This window comes from Gymnogyps californianus, chromosome 1, assembly GCF_018139145.2.
Source record: "Gymnogyps californianus isolate 813 chromosome 1, ASM1813914v2, whole genome shotgun sequence".
In the NCBI taxonomy this organism is placed as follows: Eukaryota; Metazoa; Chordata; class Aves; order Accipitriformes; family Cathartidae; genus Gymnogyps; species Gymnogyps californianus.
The window spans coordinates 149,213,318-149,232,858 of record NC_059471.1 but is presented as its reverse complement, the minus strand read 5'-3'; the positions used below and the strand labels follow the sequence as shown (position 1 = coordinate 149,232,858).

The 19,541-nt window shown below is 39.5% G+C and overlaps 1 protein-coding gene across 2 annotated transcripts in view; it reads right to left on the bottom strand.

The window, feature by feature from the left end:
• The window catches only part of MICAL3 (microtubule associated monooxygenase, calponin and LIM domain containing 3), a 110,127-nt gene that overhangs the window by 70,703 nt on the left and 19,883 nt on the right, over positions 1–19,541 (bottom strand). For both annotated transcript variants that reach the window (XM_050915618.1, XM_050915619.1), the window contains exons 16-23: positions 18,598–18,690; positions 13,092–13,187; positions 10,851–10,907; positions 8,879–8,983; positions 6,247–6,354; positions 3,488–3,595; positions 2,649–2,835; positions 605–693 (exon numbers count right to left, since the gene is read on the bottom strand). In XM_050915618.1, coding sequence (XP_050771575.1) covers positions 605–693; positions 2,649–2,835; positions 3,488–3,595; positions 6,247–6,354; positions 8,879–8,983; positions 10,851–10,907; positions 13,092–13,187; positions 18,598–18,690 — 843 coding nt within the window. The remainder of the gene's footprint in view (positions 1–604; positions 694–2,648; positions 2,836–3,487; positions 3,596–6,246; positions 6,355–8,878; positions 8,984–10,850; positions 10,908–13,091; positions 13,188–18,597; positions 18,691–19,541) is intronic.

The window sequence follows — 19,541 nt, the reverse complement described above, 5'->3', positions numbered from 1 at the left end:
AAGTGCCTTGGATTGTAATGACAAAAGCTGAGAGACTTTTCTGTATTACACAGTGCGTCTTGATCCTATATTGGAAGCACAAATGCTTCCATTACGATAGTATAGGAAAAAGGTTATCCTTTCTTTTCACGCAGGTTCCCATTAACATACAGAAAACCTTCAGAAATGAAGGCAGGTCGTCTTCATAGCCTATGCAAGTGGGGTAGAACTTCACTTTTCAAAGGAAATGCAAATAATTTGTTTCATCTTAAGAAAAAACATGGAGAAACAAAGCAAAACCAAAACCATTATTCATGTAGTCTCTGCATGGACTGAATAAGTATTTCAGCTGACAAGAAAACAAATCAAAATCCTGTTCTGAATGAGACAGTACATTATTCTATAATAAGAACCGTGAAAAGAGAAGTGGTAATTAAAGGAACTGCTTTTAAACAAAATTTATAGAACTGCAAGCTCTCATGACGTAAAAATGCAACTCGATGCACTCTGAATCTTTCTACTTTCTGAAAAAAAAAACAAAACCAAAACCCCAGCATATTTACTTTTTCAGTGTTAAGAATCAAAACCTATTAACATGACATGTTAGATGAAAATAACGAGTTACCTTTCCTGACAGAGGACCCACTGCTGGCCTCTTCCTTTGAGCATAACCAGAGAGTCGGTAACAGTAGTGAGGCTTACAGTAGAATTTACCTGCAGATAAAACACGAATGATGGTCAACAATGAGAACACAGCAGTTTAGCACAATATAAATGTCCATCTCACTGCAACTTATTTTCTGCTGCCATTCCCGTTGCTCCCTCTAGTTTCTTCACTACACGTAGAGGCAAACACTATCTGAAGTTGTAACTCCAGCCCTCCTCTCTCCCCCTCCTAGCTAGCCTCCTTTCCATTGGGTGTCTGACAGCCATTTAGCTTAAAATCCTATCAAACACCAAAGCAAAGCTGTGAGGCTTGTGTGGTATCACATGCTAACAATGCGGCAGTGTGTGAGGAACAAAGAAATCATCACATGAAAAGCTGGCAGAAGCACTTTTGGAAAAAGCAAGAATGAATACAGCCAGCAGAGGGAAGTGGGAGAGGACAGTGTTAACTCCCAAAGAACCATCTCTAAAAATGCACAGTGGCTACTTGTGGAAAGGACAATCAACCAATGATTCATTTTCACAATTAAGACCTTTTGTGATACTACTGGTTTAGCAACATCCCAGAAGTCTAGATGGGTTTTCACCAGTATCTGAACACTGTCAGGGAGCCAAAGCAGCACTAGTAATACCATAATACAAATAATAATAATAGCAGCAAATTGATGGCACATGATTATCTTCCAGTGTACCTTTGTCAGTGTATCTTGCTTGGTATATGCAGCCCATAGCATCCCCTACTGCTATCCTACTCCTACAACTTTGCTAATGCATTTCAAACCTATATTCTGACCTTTGCCCCTTCCTCTAGTTTCTCTGGGCTGGTATTTGCACAATGCTTTGTTTTATGATGGAAAAGTGACAAACACTACCTTTTGAGAAGTCTCTCCTTAAATAAACATTTCTTAATATTTACTTTTTCCAAAAAATGCTCTTTCAAATTGTCTGAAAAGAGCAACAACAGAAAAGCTCTTACATAAAAATTGTCAGACTTTGAAGCCTAAAACCAGACACTGACTGCAGAACGCTGCAGAATGCTCATCAGTCCAAACAGTTAGATGAATAGCGACAATGCGTGTATAGCTTTGTTATTTTTTCTCTCAAAGAAAACCTGGAATGATATATAAGCTAAATTTTCACAATTATTAGATTTGATAGGATACCACATATTTCTGTTTGGCTATATCTGCTTCATATACATACACAGTTGTTAGGCATGTAATATCATTTCAGAATCAATGTTATAAGTGTGCTGAAACACCAAGCTTTGTGTTTGCTTCATTGAGAACTATCTGGCCACAACTGCATACATAAGCTTGCTGGCAGAGGGAATCACTAAATCTGGTGGCAAAAACTGTTTCAGCCCATACAGCTGACAGAGGAGCTCAGTCTGTTCTTGCTAAACATATAGTCAGATATTCAGTTACTTGTGAATGCCCAAAATAACAGCATTGCTCAAAAAATGCTTTTTCCCAACTTTGACTACTGATGAAGATGTTACTTTTATATGTTGATTTCAAAATTATCATTGGCCCCTTTAAACTCGCATGCCAGTCTGCTGACCTTCTGGCCAAGTAATAATGGGTTTTCTATTCCTTACTGGGAGATTGGTTTGATGATTCTAAGTTTCCTCAACTCTTCATGACCAAGCAAAGTCCATTACTTGAAGTCATTATATAATGCATCATCAATACATAATTTTAGTTCTTTCTGCCCCTTAAGCCTAGATGGTGTTTCCATGGCCATTATTCTACCCAGTATATGCAAAAAGATTCTTCCTAACTACACGCAGTAGATACCTATCAAAGCCATTTTGCTGTCAGCATGACCTGGCCACAGGAAATCCATATAGTTTCAACAGTTTGAGAGATGGTGTCTTTGGAACCGAAGTTACTCTCTTCCCTAACTCACCAAATAATTTTTAAGCAAAGAAAGAGCTGAAATCACTAGTCAGGCTTCCAGGACAGTTAAGAGAATTCTGACAAAGAGGCAATTTCTCTTACCATCTTCAATATCATAGGCGTAAGATGACAAGCGCAGAGTCGTTGCACAGTATTCACACTTGAAGCAACTGCGGTGGAAGAACTTGCCTTCAGCACTCAGCCTTTCCATCACATAGACTCGTTTGCGGCAGAAGTAACAGACATCACTGCCTCCCAGGTTTTGGGGGAACTCCTTTTTGAGCGAGCCCTAGACAGAAATAGGCATGGCTAAATTTGCGTGCGTCCAGCCTCACCAAGATTGCACGGTCATATTTTCTCTTCATTTATGTGGATACAGGAGCACCTGGATGCTACAGTTCTTGGACACAATTCACAGTTTTAACCAGGACACCAAAAACTAACCTTATTGTCCAGGGAAGAAGGTCCTAGGATGCCATGCCTACATATGTCAGGAGTAAAATAAGCTCTGGATGGAAGAGTGGACACCAGTGCTATTAACAATAACCTTGAAATAAATGACTGAAGGAGGCATATGATGGAAAGCCAAAGCCTTTAGAAATCCCTCACACAGCAATTCTTAGATCTACATTATCAAAATCAGTATCTCCTCCAGAAAACTGTAATGCAGAAGTAGCCCCAGTGGATCAAACACATTTTCATACATATGACAAGCAGTTTCTCAACTGTTTCTGCACAATCCTTGGACGCTGAGATTAGATTAAAACATTTTGCAAGGAAAATGAGGACAAGAGTGAGGGTGGATAGAGAAAGGGAAATGAAGTCTTTCACAAAGCTACGACAGATTCCATCAGTGGTAGTAACAACTGGACACTCACAATACTTTAGCTCTACAGTACATCTAATCACAAACACGCATCATCTTCTGTACATTGTCTTACCAGTTCCTTCTTGTCTAGAAGGGTTTTGGGTTGCTCTTTCCTTTGAAGCTGATTGGCTATCTGCTCAGCCAATGAGCTCACTCCGCCTGTGTACATCTTTATATACTTCTACCAGATGGATGGAATAAAACAATAGTGAAGTGAGAAAAGAAAAAAAATCAAATTAAAAAAAATGACTAAAATGATAATAGGTTAGGTGGTGAAAAGGTGCAGAGGGGTCAAATCATGCCAAGACAGTGGACAATACGAAGTGACAAGTAGTAATAGCAAAGCTAGTGTCATCAGAAATCACCAGTATAGTCCAGGATCAACTGTAAGAATGGAAAAGAAGGCTTGCATTTTGCATTCTCTGAGTGCTCTAGAAATACTATGATGATGAAGAAAGCAGATCTTATTTTCACTTGTGGGGTATTTTGCACCTGGAAACCTAAGCATAGACACCTCTCAAAGATGAGGCCAAATATAGGTTCAGATTTTAGGTTCCAGGTAAAATTGGCATCAGAAACACAGATCTTTTAGAAGACACGTCACATAGTCTAATGCAACGTGCTGATCATAACAGCATATTTATATCCTTAGCAGCTGGAAAGAATTAATTTACAGAGCATTCATAGAGCAGGGAGAAATCCTTAACGAGTCATAGTGACTCAAAAATATGAATTCTTCCAACACTAAAAATACATAGAGGTTTATATGGAAAAAGATGCAAGAGCTTCATTCAATGCTTTAAAGCCATACCTGCATACATCTGGAAAATAGACTTGTTCAACTGTGAACACAGCTTTATGACTAGGCTTTTCTCCATCATGGGTATTGACTGACTCCATAACTCTAAATATCTAAAAACCCTCCAGTATTCCGAGAAATCTAGGCAGGTTGGCTGTTACCTTAGATGGTACAAAAATGAGTGTTTGCAAGCCAAGTTCAGTCACTGCAGGAGCAGAGGAAGTGTTTTTCACAGGAAATACAACCGTTGGCAATAATTATATGGTTAAGAAAATTATGTGGTTACATCCATGTTAGCTCAATCACACTGCAAACACCATGTATTTGACTCAGAGCAGCAAGGAGCACGCCAAGCAATTTTCCTTTTCCAGACTAAGAAGCATTACGAATGTTTCTAGTCGAGTTTCCTCAGCAAATGAAGGATCAGAGAGACACTCCAGCTTCTGGCAAGTGTAAAACACCAAGGATAACAGTTTTCTGAAGGAAAGGACTAAAGTTGTATCTCAAACCTCCCTTTACTCATATAGCAGAACTTGTTTGAAGAACACTAGTTATTTCCCACAACTAATAACACAGCATAAATTTCATATATGTCGTTATTAGCCTTTTAGGAATGTTTAAGACCTTCACATGTTCAGACATGAGAACAGCAGGAAGCATCACAAAAACTGAAATTCACCACAGAATGGGTACTTCTCTGGGGAAAAAGATTTTGAAAATGGAGCGCTCAGCCATTAGCGATTACTGCTGCTATCACTGAAGTCCTAATTCCTTAAGCTCTGTGCTACTGCAGTAATGAGGGTTAATTGCTACCCAGAAAGAACTTCTACCTGTCTACTGATTCCACCCCAAAATGCAGAGCACTCACAGTATTTATATATGCAAGAAATAACACATGATTTGTCTTCCAAAATTTTCCAGGTTCCATATTCTTCCTCAGCTAGTGTGTGCACACACATATGTCCAGAGTTGCCTTTCAATGTCATATATCATATCTTGTCAAATATTACATTTAAAATGGTGCCCAATAGAAAAATTTTCTTCAGCATTGATCTTTAACTGGCAAGAGTTTTGGCCAAGAGTTTTCCATTTTCCTCTAAAAGACCAGAAACCTTTGAGGCTTTTTAAGTTTTCTTAAAAGACAGTTCAAGCTTTTCCATGGGGAAAAAACTTTCTTTTAGCTGAACCAGGTTTCCACTGAACAAGTTTTGATTTGAAACCTTCATCCAACCTTAACTGCAGATGCTTCAAGATCTTTAAATTTCTACCAGCACATATGAAGTCCCATGCTTAAAAAATGATTATGCTAATCTTAACTCACAATACCTTGGACTATTTGATGTGAGAAATTTAGTTGCTGGATTTTTGATTTGGGGTTCTGTGTTTCTGATTTGTTTTGCTTTTTCCTACACATCACATCTGGCCTAATACTGAGTCTTAAATGAAGCATTTTATCTTTCTTCCCATGGGCAAAAGCCTTCAAGATATACAATGTTCTGCAACAATTTCAAGAGTGGGCAAAGAACCCACTCCAGCTTAGGTCAAATCAAGTTCCTGCTGTTTATGTATGACAACTGCAACTAGCTCAAATTCTCAAGTGATTTTTCAGAAAGCCAAAATACTTTTTATTTCACACTGTCCATTAAGCATATATGCACAAATGCATTCTGTAGTTTGGCCCAAGATCTCAAGAAAAGCAGCAAGCAAAACAAGAAAGCTTTACTGCAAAGCCAGAAGGACTATCAGTGCTCCGAAAAACTGATTTGAGAGTGAGATGTACCACAAGCTTTTCATTTACACCAAACATTAAATATATATTTAGTTTCAAACTGCTTTATGGCTGACAATAACCAAGCTATGCCACAGGTTGCCTCTGGCTTCTCATTTGTGCATGAATATGCACAGACATTGCATTCTGCAGGTGAAGCATTGCAAGCCTAGCCATCTCCTGTGGTGTGTCCTTGGCTGGTGGGACCGGGGTGCAGCAAGCGAACACAGCTGAGTGCACCTTGCAATGCTCAGGCTAATGCTACCTGTCGAAGAGAGTCAGATGAAGGTGAAGAAGGGCGATTAGAAGAACGGAGGCTAAGGGAGAGCTCCCACTGGTCAACAAAGAATCGGCGAGACGGTTCAGTCTCAGGCTAAAAAATAAAATAAAAAATCAAAACCATCATACATGGCTACAGAGGGAAGAGAGGAGAAAATAAACTCAGGCCCTCCTGCCCACCATCAAAAAAAATTTCTTAAAGACTCTTGTAGGAAAACTTGGAGAAAAATGTCCAGTGTATCTTCACTTTCTCCCTGGTGAGGCAGAGTAAGTTATTCTTAATTTGCTCTTTATTAGCTTTTAAGTTATTTAGGACCATTTGGAAGCAGTTACCTACTTCTACAGATGTCCAACCTCCTGTAACCCAACCAAGCCACTGGCAAAGATCCCAAATCAATTTCCTCTGCTCCTCCTGTATCTCCCATTGTTCTGTATTACTGGCCCAAGGCACTAAGATCATATTTCAGGCCATGTGAGACTTCTTCTATATTTTAACTATATAACACAAAAGCCTGCTCTCCTTGGGGATGAAAGAGAAAGAAATTAACTTGTATGCATTGCCAGTAATTAGCAGCAAATTTCCAACCTAAAATTTACTGTAAGCAGATTGGAAACATCACACTAAAAAGAATGAAACAATAAAACAATCTGCTGTTCTTGCTTGTCAAATGGCAAACAGTAAATCCCAAACTGAGAATTTGCATCCTTCTGAAACTGGTTCCTCACAGGAGAACCCAAAATTTGGTCTTCCAACATACCCCTCTCATTATCTCTATGGGTCATTACGCCTATCTCCCAAGAAATACTTCACATAAACAGGAAAAAAACAATAGGTGGAAGTATCAGACAAACAGCGCTGGTAGAAACTGTGCATTCCTAGAAATTATAGTCTGGAAAGAAAAATTATGCAAATTTCAAATATTTGACACTCTTACAAGAAAGCTATGTTTTTAGTTATAAAAAGGAAAAATAGATGTCATGTAGCTGCATGACCTGTGAAAATAGCTATTTCTAGCCACTTAGAATAGGCTAGCCTCAGGATTAAATGTACTGGACAAAATGCAAAATAGCTTGGCTTTCACAATTTCCCCAATTTAAAGAAATATAACTCTTTATACACAAATTTTCTGTACTTAAGATCATCAACACTTAAATCAAATTTCTTTCTGAAAATGTCTTACTTTGCTAAGCCTTCTTTCTCTTACTAATCTATTTTTCTTGTTTTCTTCCCTTAAATCCCCCATCATAATCCATCATTGCCTGCAGTGTTCCAACATCTGTTTCCTCTTTTTCCTCTCTGCCCTACCCACTTTATCGTTTCCTCTACTTTGTGTTCTCTGTCTCCCCTCTATTTTCTCTCCTCCTTAATTCTGCACTACACAGAAATCAAACAGTTTCAAAAATAATTTCTATCTTTGCATTGTAATGCTGTTAATCTTTTCCACCTTCAAAAGGAGCTTAAAAGTGCTAGAGAGCAACACAAAAGGTAGGAGCAAGACGTTTTGGTCTAGATGTTCATTTCTGTATCATCATTTCAACTGAGTAAGGAAATGTACATGAGCATGCTGTCCTTGGATCATGACCAAGATCTTCAGTTGTGTCACTCATTAACAAATAGGTGCTAATATGTTTAAACTAGTTTTCTTACTCAGTCTTTCATAGTTTCTTCTATGTCCCCAAATCCTATCTCAAATCTAGTCAAAGGTTCATTCTTCCTTCCTGGAGAACAGCTTCACTGACTTTAATCATCAGCAAAGACCGCATCCCCAAAGAACAGCAGTGAAAAGTGACCTAGATGTTATAAATTTCCTTTTGGCACGGCTTGGAAAAGTTATGCCCACTAGCAAACGTTCTGGGACTGTTTATACTCCAGCTCAAGAAGACAGCTTGGTTTTGGATGGTTAACTTGAAACAATAAGTTATGAAAAAAATCACTTATGTAGGTGTTTTCCAAAAGCACTCTCCAGTTTGCCAAATGCTGCTGAAGATAACTGAAAACAGAGATAGGGGCAAGCAACTAGAAACTAAAGAAAGCACTGTTCAAATTGGCATGCTCCCATATGCCAAAGACGACACACTGGAGAGAAAATCAAGCACAAAACCAAACCAAACCAAAAGTGTACACTGGAATCAAAGAAAATCTGCACAAACTGCCAACTCTGCCTTTGGAAATAAGTATACAGGAGGTACGGACACAAAAGTAGTACTTCAGAGCCAGGAATTATGCTTGGAAAACGCGAATGTTCCTGCTTCCAGAACCAAGTAAAATTTGTGAGCAACTGACTGGTAAACGAGCACTGCGAGATGATTTGATCTGGAGTCCAGCTGGTTTTCAGCATGTACTCTGAAGCTTGGAGGGTGTTTTTTACCTCATTGTTTATATTGTGTTTTGAGAAACAGAAACACTGTCATTCATCAAACAAGGAGACAGTTAAGAATTGGCAAGTAGGATAAAAATACTACACAAAATAGACTTGACCGTGTCTTTTTAACCACATGACTGTACAGCAACAGTCATCATATTTTGGTGAATTTTTCTATCCCTCTGACCCCAGATGTCACCGGTACCCAGAATCCCACACTGATACAGGACACCAGATAGGCAGGGCTGTAGTCACCTGATGCCTCACTGCAGGTCTGGACTCCAGGAGGGCAGCCAGCTGACATGCCCTTTGCTCAACATTCTCAGGCACTTGGTCATCAGAAAATAAACGAGGAGATCTCTGTGAGATGAGGAAGGAGGGAGGAAGTAAACAAACCAGCAAAAAAAGCCCCAGAAGGAACAGACATGAAATGCCAGACAAAAGGTATGAAATTCACATGCAGAACAGTAAGAGGAGCTCCCATGTGAATACTGGTTTTATTCCCAATGCCTATTGTTCTAATGAAGTGCTAAGTTTTGACCCTCAAGGCCAAGAAAAAAAAAAAACAGTTGAATTCGTCGTTATTCACAACTCTCCCACCTAGGACTGCTGCAGCCAAAACCAAGCAAGCGCATGGCCTCTCTGGCATTACCATCCAAAAAAAAAAAAAAAAAAAAAAAGCGGCTTTATCATGCACAAAGGAGCTTATTTGCCAACTTATCTCACCATAGTTCTTGATTCTCAAGGATTTCCTTTACATATCTAAACCTGTGCATACTTGTGTTTCTCAGATTTTGTGCACAGAAACACATGTTTTTAGGGTAACGTACTTCAGTTCTCATAAAGAATGAGTTAGTTTCCTCAAAGATGCTGGTATATGAAAAGTAAATGCTGTACTTACCAAAGAGAGGATGTTTAATGAGCCTGGCTGGTTTGAAGCAAAGCACAGCAAAATCAAACTATGACAGAAGCTGCCAGTTTTACTTCTGCAACTTCACTATCCTGCTTGTTCTTACTGCACTGTCATATCAACACACCCCAGGCACAATATTTGACACCTCTGCTATTCTGGTCTTTCATATCAATCTTCTTAAACTGTTGCGTGGTACACTTAGTGACATGGCAAAAAGACCTGGCTTGTGGCCTGCTGTAGAAGACAGAAGTATCACTTGCAGCATCACACAGCCTTCAGCTAATTTGTTTGTAGAGTTCAAAAGTAAATGGACCAGGAACTACAAACATGTGCGTGAAGAAACCTCAGGCTTGATCTGTCAAGAATGCCAGGGTACTGCTACATATTGCTAACTGTCCTCCAAAGCAGAACAGAAAATTGGGTTCACACCCAATTTACGAGAAACACTTTTCCCATTCAGATGCATTAATAATACTCTCTACTTTCAGCTGCTTTCAGTTCCACCTACTCCTTCCTACTAGATCACTTTCACTAAAACTAGGGCCTATTACAAAGCTGTGGGCTTCGGTGTCACTGCAGACACACGCTTATTCATTTTCTACTGCCTGTCAGAAAACACTCGGCCCACAAGAGTCTTTTGTTAGAACACGTTCTGAAAGTTGCAACAGTTTTATAACTGGCTACCACTTATGACTTAATTCATTCAAAGCCTTTACTGGAATGTCAATTAATTTGTTGATATGAATTCAAATCAACCAATTCTTTTGAGTGCCTATCTTTTCTTTTCCCATGCTTCTGTATAATACTGAGCCATTCAGACAGACTGTTGAATATTTCATTGTTAAGAAGGCTTCAAAGTCTCTATACTAAATAATGCCTCATCATTTCTCCTTTTACTTTGGCCTGTAGGAGGCAGGATGGAATGCCAGTTGTTTAACCATCCAGAAAGCAAGCAGTGAAAACAATGCAACCATGTTCACATGAATTAGCACAAAACATAACTCTTCTTGTTCTGCTACAGCCACAGCATACTTCGCTAAAGAGGTGTAAGAGAAAAAGAAGAATGGGAAGAGCTTAAGTGCTAGATCTATGGCAAAATAAAAGCATATAGCAACTATTGATGAAGGCTTGTTATGCATTTATGTGGGTATCACACAGAAATAATCACTCCTAATTGACTCTCAGCAGTTCCAGCGTGTTAACAGCAGCATTAGGATAAGTGTGTTTCACTACCCAATATTTGTTCTCTGTATTGCACACATCCACCACAGCCTTGTGTCATCAGCATCCATGCCATTTGTTCATGCTCTTTACCCTTTCCTGTCTGGGACTCTGCTCCCCGGGATAGTCAGCATCAGGTTCCCTGTTTCTCTGCAGGCAACAAATTATGAGCTTAATAACAATCACAGACCAACTTCCTAGTCAAAACACACTTCATCTGATTTTTCTTACGATGCAGGCAGAAAAGAGGGCCACAATGAGAGCAGAACAGTTTATTAAGAATATTCTAAACCTGGCAATAATAACTTGGCTCCCGTAGTGAAATTTTTTAACAACATATATATTCATATTAGGTCAGTAAACCACAATATAGTACCACAATGTAATAAAATTAGTACAATAAAGATGGCAAGACACTCAATATAACTCATACTGTGATGTTAGATCAAAGGAAGGAAACGGAAAGTTTAAAAGAAGTGGCAGAATGAATGCATTAGAAGCGCAGAGGTACAGGTTTTAAAAGACATCAGTGTAACAAGGACGCAGATCCATCTGACTCGCTATGAGGCCTGGGCCAAGACAATTTCAGGAAAAGAAATAATTCCTAAGGAAAAAAGAATGTCTCCAAAAACAGACCCCTCAACTGAGCCTAACATCAGTTCTGTAGCACAGGGGGTAAAAATTCCTCAGAGTTAAAAGGAGGAAGCCAAAATTTTTTTTAATTATTTTTTTGAGCAAGACGACATGCAAAAAAGTTTCCTACAGGACACAACAAAGAAAATGGTCAAAGTACACTTGGACCCAACAGTAGTTGGCTCTCATGACTGAACGAGAAAACCAAAAAGACAGGACAAACAAACACTTGGAGAAGCTAGGGAGGGAAAAGATAGAGCTAAGGGGTCCTCAGTGACTGAAAGCCAATTTCTCTATACGGAAAATGAATCCCACGCCATAGATTAAAAAGTAAAACTCAGCATTTAACTGCCTTAGTTTCTCTATCTGTAAGCTTGGGGCCAACCTTTCTTCTCTCATAAAATGTATCTGTCAAAATTTTCAAAGAATGTTGACAAGAGGAAGGCAGCTAGCTATCACATCATCTGATAATACTAAACTCAATTCAGTTTAAATATGGGTTTTGAAAAGGGCTTTACCCACCCATTCTACCTAGATGTCCATTCCTGTATCCTTCCTTGCACCATATGCTGTCTACAGCATGCCAGAAAACTAACCACTTTTTTTGTTAGGACAGTTTTAAATCAGATCAGTAGGCAGACCTGACCTGTCTTGCAGATGCAAACACCAGAGAGGCAGCAGAGAATGTGTGCTCTGGAGGCTGACAATAATTAGACCAGATTAAGTGTAACGTGTAACTACCCTCTGAGAAATCACAGCAATAAGGCAAGTCAAACTTTATGTGCAAGAGTAAGTCTTGTCTACTCTGCTAAAAGGTAACATGCCTTTACAGAGTTTATAGGCATACAAGCATTCAGCAAAGAAACATTTTCCACCTATGGGGAAATTTATTTGTACAGTCCTTATTTAAAGTTATGAGAGGTCTATGGAACTGCAGCTGCCTTTTTATCACCTCAAGATTAGTTCAGGATTGATCAGGGAGGAGTGGAATTTATTACTGCAGTAGGAAAATGAAACAAAAATTAAAAAAGTATACAACTCAAAGAAGCACGATGACCACGTACAACAAGACACAAATATTAAAGGATTTCAGGTAACATTTAACTAGAAGGACAACAAATATACGTGCATGAACATCTGGATGCACGTTTATACACTGTGTTCAGAACAGCTCTCACTGCTCCAAATTCAAACTCAGACAGACTGAACACAAACTCTTGTGAGACAAAGGCCTGGGTGTGGGGGAAACAGAAGAACCACAGTGGGCATGTGCAGGCCACTACAACACTCCAGAAAAAGCACTTCATACAAGTAAACCTAAAAGAGTTTCATGGATACAAGGGCAAACGTTCAGTCACACCTGTTTAAACGAAGAGTGGAAATGGAGAAAAGTTGCATTTTCTTTCCCTGCATTACTCCAAACATTTCATTTCTATTTTGCTGCAACTCAAAACTGAGAAAGGCTACTGTAATTACAAATTACTCTAGAGTAAAATCTCAGAGTCTCCAGTGGAAACTCTCCATGCTTCTGGTGAGCTAATGCTGACCTATGTTTCTAACCTAAGAGGTTGAAGAAGCCCTATCATCATCTGAAAAAAGAAAATTGGAAATGCATTTGTAAATGGGATGTCCGGTAACTGATCTAGTCACTTGTACAAGCAGTAATGAAGAGAGAGGGATAGAGCATGCAGAGGGAATCACCTGCTGCCTGGGATACGGTGGAGAGGAAGGTGGAGTGGAAGAAGAGAGCATGATCACTTTTTTGGGGCAGGTCCGAGAACGTTCCTTATTCCTTGGCTTTTTTTTAAAACAGAAAAAGAAAAAAAAAAAAATCATACTAATGGTAGAAGAGAGATACCGTTACCATTGGCTTTGGTGAGACAAGCCAGAACGTATGAACTGAGAGACTGTGATCTTAAGCTCACACCTCTCACGAACGACCTAAAGCCACATTTTATCTGAAGCTGAAAGACCTAAGTTTTTCACCCATAGCCACACGATCACATGTCCATTTGACAGATACTTCTAGGGGCAGCCAATGAACACGTACTTATATCAATCATTAGCTAAACCAGCAGTTTCTGACTCAAGGTCTTACAGTCAGTGAAAGGTACAACTTGGACCTCTCCATAGCACAGTTGGACTGCTCTCTTTGCTTCATGAAAAATTACTTACTGCTGTGCCTTGCAATGTTTAAAAATATCCATCCTGTTGATCTAATTACTCTTGCTTGCAGTTCATCAGCAATACAGCTCAAGTCACAGTGTTCTGTTCTCAGCTTCAGATCCCTCCTCTTTAACTTACAGATATTAAACCATCTCAGGCAAGTTAAACTGCACTACATTCTACTAGAACAGAAATACAGCTGTTTTATAGCCAAAATGTAGCCATATGTAATAGTATGAATATTACACAATGCACATACATGTCCTCATTTTAATATTCCAGAAAACATGCCTTTCTAGTTCTGTACCTCCTTACTACGTACAGTCTTTTCTCCACCACTTCTTGATTATTAATGTATCTTCTGCCTGATTTTTCCTTTTCTTTTGAGTTCTCACCAGAGCATATCTGGAAATTGTTGCACTGCGAAAAAAACCACCGTGTATCCAAAGCCACTGTTAGCCTCCAAAGAAACAGCACGCTGTTTAAAGATCTTACAGATGTTCATTACTGCCCTTACAGCTGAGCTGGCACTAACATCTGTTTGGGTGTTCTCTTCCCTTTCAGGGCGGGAAGTAAAAATCAACTCTTCTATTTCAAACACATGCTACAAGCAGCTTAAACTAAAGCACATGACTTTGCATTGAAGTGGATGAAGAACATTTATATGCTGTTTCAAAAGGCTCAGCTGTGAAGTCACTAATTTCTAGCTGAAAGCGTGATAATATTTTTCAACCACTACAGCTGTTCATGGATTTTTGTCTGACCATGGCTGAGTTTGCACTTCAAATTTCAAAATTTTCACAAACTTGTGTATTTTTCCATGGCAGATCTCAAAATATAACATTGTATGAGTATATGAAGTACATGTTCAGTCTTCCAGTAGGACGCATTTCTGAGCATGCAAAGACAAAGATGGCTATGGGAAAGAGGTAAGATATATCAACAGATTTAAATAAGAAATTAAGTAGGAAAAACAGTATTTGCAGAAATCATTGGTGTTGTAGGTTCTCTTCTGTTGAGATATCAGCTCCTGCTGACTATGGTCATCTCAGTCATTGCATATCTTCAAAAACCACAGTTCCAACAGAATTACTGAAAAGAGTTTGTACTGCTACACCTTTATTACACTTCAGGGAACCATCTCAAAAGAACAAGCATCAGACCTCCAGAGTGCACCAAAACCTGTGTGATCTCCATCTTACAAGCATCTTTGTACACATCAGTGATTTAAGTTTATGTATTACACACATACCTTGTTGCTCTTAGGAGACCTACGAAACTATAGCAGAAAACTGCTGAAGGCCATAAGCTGAGAGTCTGGAAAGCCAGGACAAAATTCAGTTTAAAAGGGTCGTCTCCCATACTATACTCAAACAGTCAGATCCTCTTCTGGATAGACCATATGGCTTTCCAATGGCTTCATGATCCCTGATGAGATGCTCTTTCCCAAAAGCAGGCAAAATGGCTTAGAAAGCAATAGAACACACCATGGAAGATGTTTTTATACAAGTAGGCGTTCATTTGAGGAGATCAACCACCACACCACGAAACACAATCCAGCTTTTTTAGGAGCTATTACCATCACATAAAAAATTACACACATTTCCACTGTGCACACACACTTAACAGTATCTTCACGCATTACTAGCTGCTGCTGAGGTGCTCATAATAGCACGAACCCAATTTTGACAACACAGATCAACATTCTCAAAGTGTAGAACAATAAAGCAAACTTTGTAATCCAATTCATGAGGAAAATGCAGGCCATACAGAACACTGCGAGCAGCGGATTGGTGAGGTTTTTAACCTGCTTGATCTTTTGAAGGTTTTCCCTTTCCAAGAGAGGTAGTATTAAAGGTCTTGTGATGAAAGTAAAAACTGCTTCAGAACAGATTCTGCCAGGATTTCACTCTTTCTAGGAATTCCATCTTAGCAAGCCACCCCTACCCGACCTGTACAACAGACACAGAGACATTCTGCCTTACAAGCTTATTGAAACTGCTGACCTCATAACTCTTAATTCCAGGGCAAAGCAAGATTCTAGACTTAAACTGATAAGCAAGTACAGATAAGGAAGTCCATCTGACAGACACTGGCAGGCAATAGCCCAAGGCAGATGTAAATTTTCCATCAAAACTGGGGGTCCAACCCAGACCACATCCTTTGCAACTGTGTGGTTTCTCCCCTGCAATCACTCTTACGCTTTTGCAGTATACTTTCCTCTTGCAGTTTCCAAGATGCAGGAAAGACCAAAGCTATCAATCACAAGACGCGAAACTGCCAGTCTCCCAAAGACCCCTGAAGATCTCAACTTCATTCTGCCTACTGGCAAGACCATTAGGCAACCTGTGGTTTCCCTCAGTAACACATCACCGCTTTGTCGCCTTAGGAACTACTTTGCTCCTCTTCAAAGGACTCTTCACTAGAAGGTATTTGCTACATGTTATATCTTACACACAGTCACTGACAGAAGCTTCTGCTCATAAACTCTGACACCTGTGCCAAACAAGAGAATCCTTTCCCATAGCTTCATGAACAGCTCTTTCTAGTAAACAGACATCCTCCCTAAAGAACTTGTCAGGAGCAATACTAATCCCTTGCAGTATCTCCAATAACACGTACTGGTACCCAGCACCAACTCCACTGTTGGTATCCGTGGCCCAGGAAATAGCTTTGTAGCTAGAGTGCCCAATGTCTCTGTAGAAAGCCGATTCAGTACCGTAGAAAGGTACGGTCTCACAGCTATTGGATTCTCCGTGCCTAAGCAACCAGAATTAGGAATCTCAGCAGCTAGCTGAAGCACTGCTTCAGCAACAACTTCCTGCAGGATGGATTTCTGTCCATGCTCGGCCAAGCTGGCTGCTTGGCTCAGTGGATGGCTTCCTGCCTCAGCTGATCTCTGATCAGTCAAGAATAAATGGTTCTATATACACCCATGGCTTTTGAATGAAGACAACTGGTGTTCTTCATTTCCCCAGGCAAGTCATAAAGAACCTTTGGAATAGGGACCGTGTCAATTGTTTCTTTGATCCTACTGTACCCTGGAGATTTTGCAGCCTTGAAACCCAGTTTTATTCTTCTCCATTTCAATTGTCAGATGAAAAGCACTGCAAATCCAGCATGAAACCTGGACCCAAGAACGAATCATCATCTGTTGACGCAGTAAAGCCTATCAAGGAAAGATCATCTCCAGGTGTAATCTTGAGAGGGAAATCATCCACACAGGGTAATCAATGTCATTGTTGAATAAATTAATTTAAGTCCTCTGAGAGTACAACTGTTACAAAAAGATTTTTCAAAGATCTGCCCTACGTTGCTGCCTATATGGAGATGCTATCAATGTCGAGGGAGACCAGAAGGATTTTTTTTCTCCCCCCCTTTTTTTTTTTAAATCATGTAGTGCAGGTAAAAAGAAGAACAAACACAAGAACAAAAAACTATTCTCTGGTGAGGAGAAAATCCTCATCATAAAAGCAGGAAACAAAAGTTTGTCCTTTTTTTTGATCAATTACAAAAGGATGACAATAAGAACTTTTGTGTTTCACCATAAAGGCTTAATTATAAAGCCTTCATAAAGTTTCAATGGCAGGTTCAAATAGAAGTCTCAAGGCTGCAGAGATGTGATCTTTTCTGAGTGCTAAAACACAAATTTTCATCCTTCTGAACTGAGAAAGACAACCAATGCAATCCAGTTTTCCTTTTTTTTGTGGGGTAACGTAAGCAGTGCTCATCAACTGACTTAATATTGTACAGCCGTATTATGCTCTTCTGCATCAGTTCTTTGGGTTCTCCCCCTTTACCTGGGAATTATTCTTAAAAAATGAAATTTGCCTTAATCATGGATGATGTGTATCCATCTGAAAGTGCTCATTAGCCTATATAGAAGATTTCGATGAGACAGAAGGTAGAAGAACAAACACTGAGTCAGGAAACCTAAACATAATGCTGACGTTTTTAAGACTCTCTTGACAGTCCTACTGACAACAATTCCCCTGGCTTGGGTCTTCTTCCTTGGAGAGAAATCTTCTCGATCATGGCACCAGTCATGACATGCATCATTAATTGTGTTGAATGCCTCGAACATGAAGATCACCATGAATCCATAATCATGCAGAACAGTGAACTTCCAGACTAGTGTCATCATCTTCCTCTTGACTCCAAAGTATGCTCTGATTAAACTGCAACCAGAAAGAAGCAGATGTTTCTCCAAATTATGGCTGCCAGAAAAACATCTCTCAGCACTCTCAGAATCACGAGGAGGCCATTTGCACAGGGAAACAGCGGAAGCAGAGGAAGCCAGTGAGATAAGTATCCCTATCTGCCTGAAAAGATTGTCACAAGCCTTAGCTTTTGAAAGTACATGGCTGAAAGAAAAACACTGGCAATGACAATGGGCCAAAACACACGAGAAAAAATAAAATTTGATACCTGCTGATTTTTCTGCTGTTGATCCCTATTCTGAACTCCTCTGTGGCAGAAAACCTAAAATTTACTTAATTCACAGTAATACAGGAATCTGCAATGCAATGAACATGAGAAGTTGCCAAGGAAAGCTACGTTTCACAGACAAAGGGAAACCACAGTAAAGTCTCCTGTAACTGCAGAACACGTAAGATTTCACATGTGAATAGCAAAACTGAAAACTGATTTTACTATTTACACCAAGGAAGAGCTTTAATATCATAGATGGCATGACACCTTTTACCTCATTGGTTGCGATAATTTGCTTACATATTTTCAATTTTTTTCTAACAGAAAAATCTAGAAATTCTGTAGGCAAAGTTTTTTCTAAAACATCCACTGAAACCCTGGGAAGCTGAAACTAGCATAAGACGGCAGGGAAAATTTGACTAAGTCCTTTTGAAACATTAAACCATGCATCATTACCAAAAGGGAGGTGTTGATTTTATTCACTGAAAGTTAAATTGTTTAAAATAATGGACTCACACAAGGTGCTGGAAAAGGATTGGTTTAAAAACAGGACAGTGATAGCTGGTGTTGGGTGCAGGCAATGCATTGTATTCATAATCAGTTTCTTTACCTGTTTCCACTGGGGTATGGGAGCAAGACGGCCCTGCTCTCGTCTGCTGGATGGCTGGTTGTGAACACGTTCTTGATAAGGCAGGACAGGTTGCTGCATGCAGGTTGTAGGGAAAATGGGACCAAGGAGGAAAGACAAAACAGTAAAGGAAACTCAAAGAACGCCAAAGGAATGGGATACGGAATAAGACAGACAGACATTTAAGAAAAAAAAATAGGGTAGGGGAGAATTCATTTAGCAAGTAAAATATAAAAAGGGAAAAAACCCCAAAAATGGGAAACTACACATATTTTTGGACCTTCCCTTTATTTTCATTGTTTCTTCAAATCAGCCTGGTTATTCCAGCCAATATGCAGTGGCTGAGGAAACATTTGATTGGCAAAGAGTGCGATAAACGTCACCATTCTGAGATTATGTTATACTACTAACACTGATATGCAGTGTAGCATAGACATACTTGACCTAGCTTTAAAGTAGCTAGGTCAGGTCCCACTCACAATCTGGCCATGGCAGCACAGAGCTTGGCACAAGCTATGAAGACAGACTATGCAGCAGAGCAAGAACTCAGGCACTTAAACTATACTGAGCCTTATACTGCTGACACTGCACTGCCAGCAGTAGCTTGAAGTGACTCAATCTAACTTCAAAGACAACTACCCTGCAGTTGCAGTAGTTCAGATACCATCCTGAATAACCAGCAGTCATCAGGAAGCCTCACCTGGAATGACACAAATATCCCAATTGCAAAGAAACTCCCAGGCATTTATCCGCTCCACTTACATACACATACAAAACTTAATCACTGTTCACAAGAATGAACAGATGTAACCTGGCATGAAAAAGTTCAAATCAGAAATCAAGTGATCGTTCTTAAACATCAGAATTGGAATGTTCCTGGAAAGCTTTTCAACAGCAACAGTAGTTATAAAAGAAACCTAATGGCT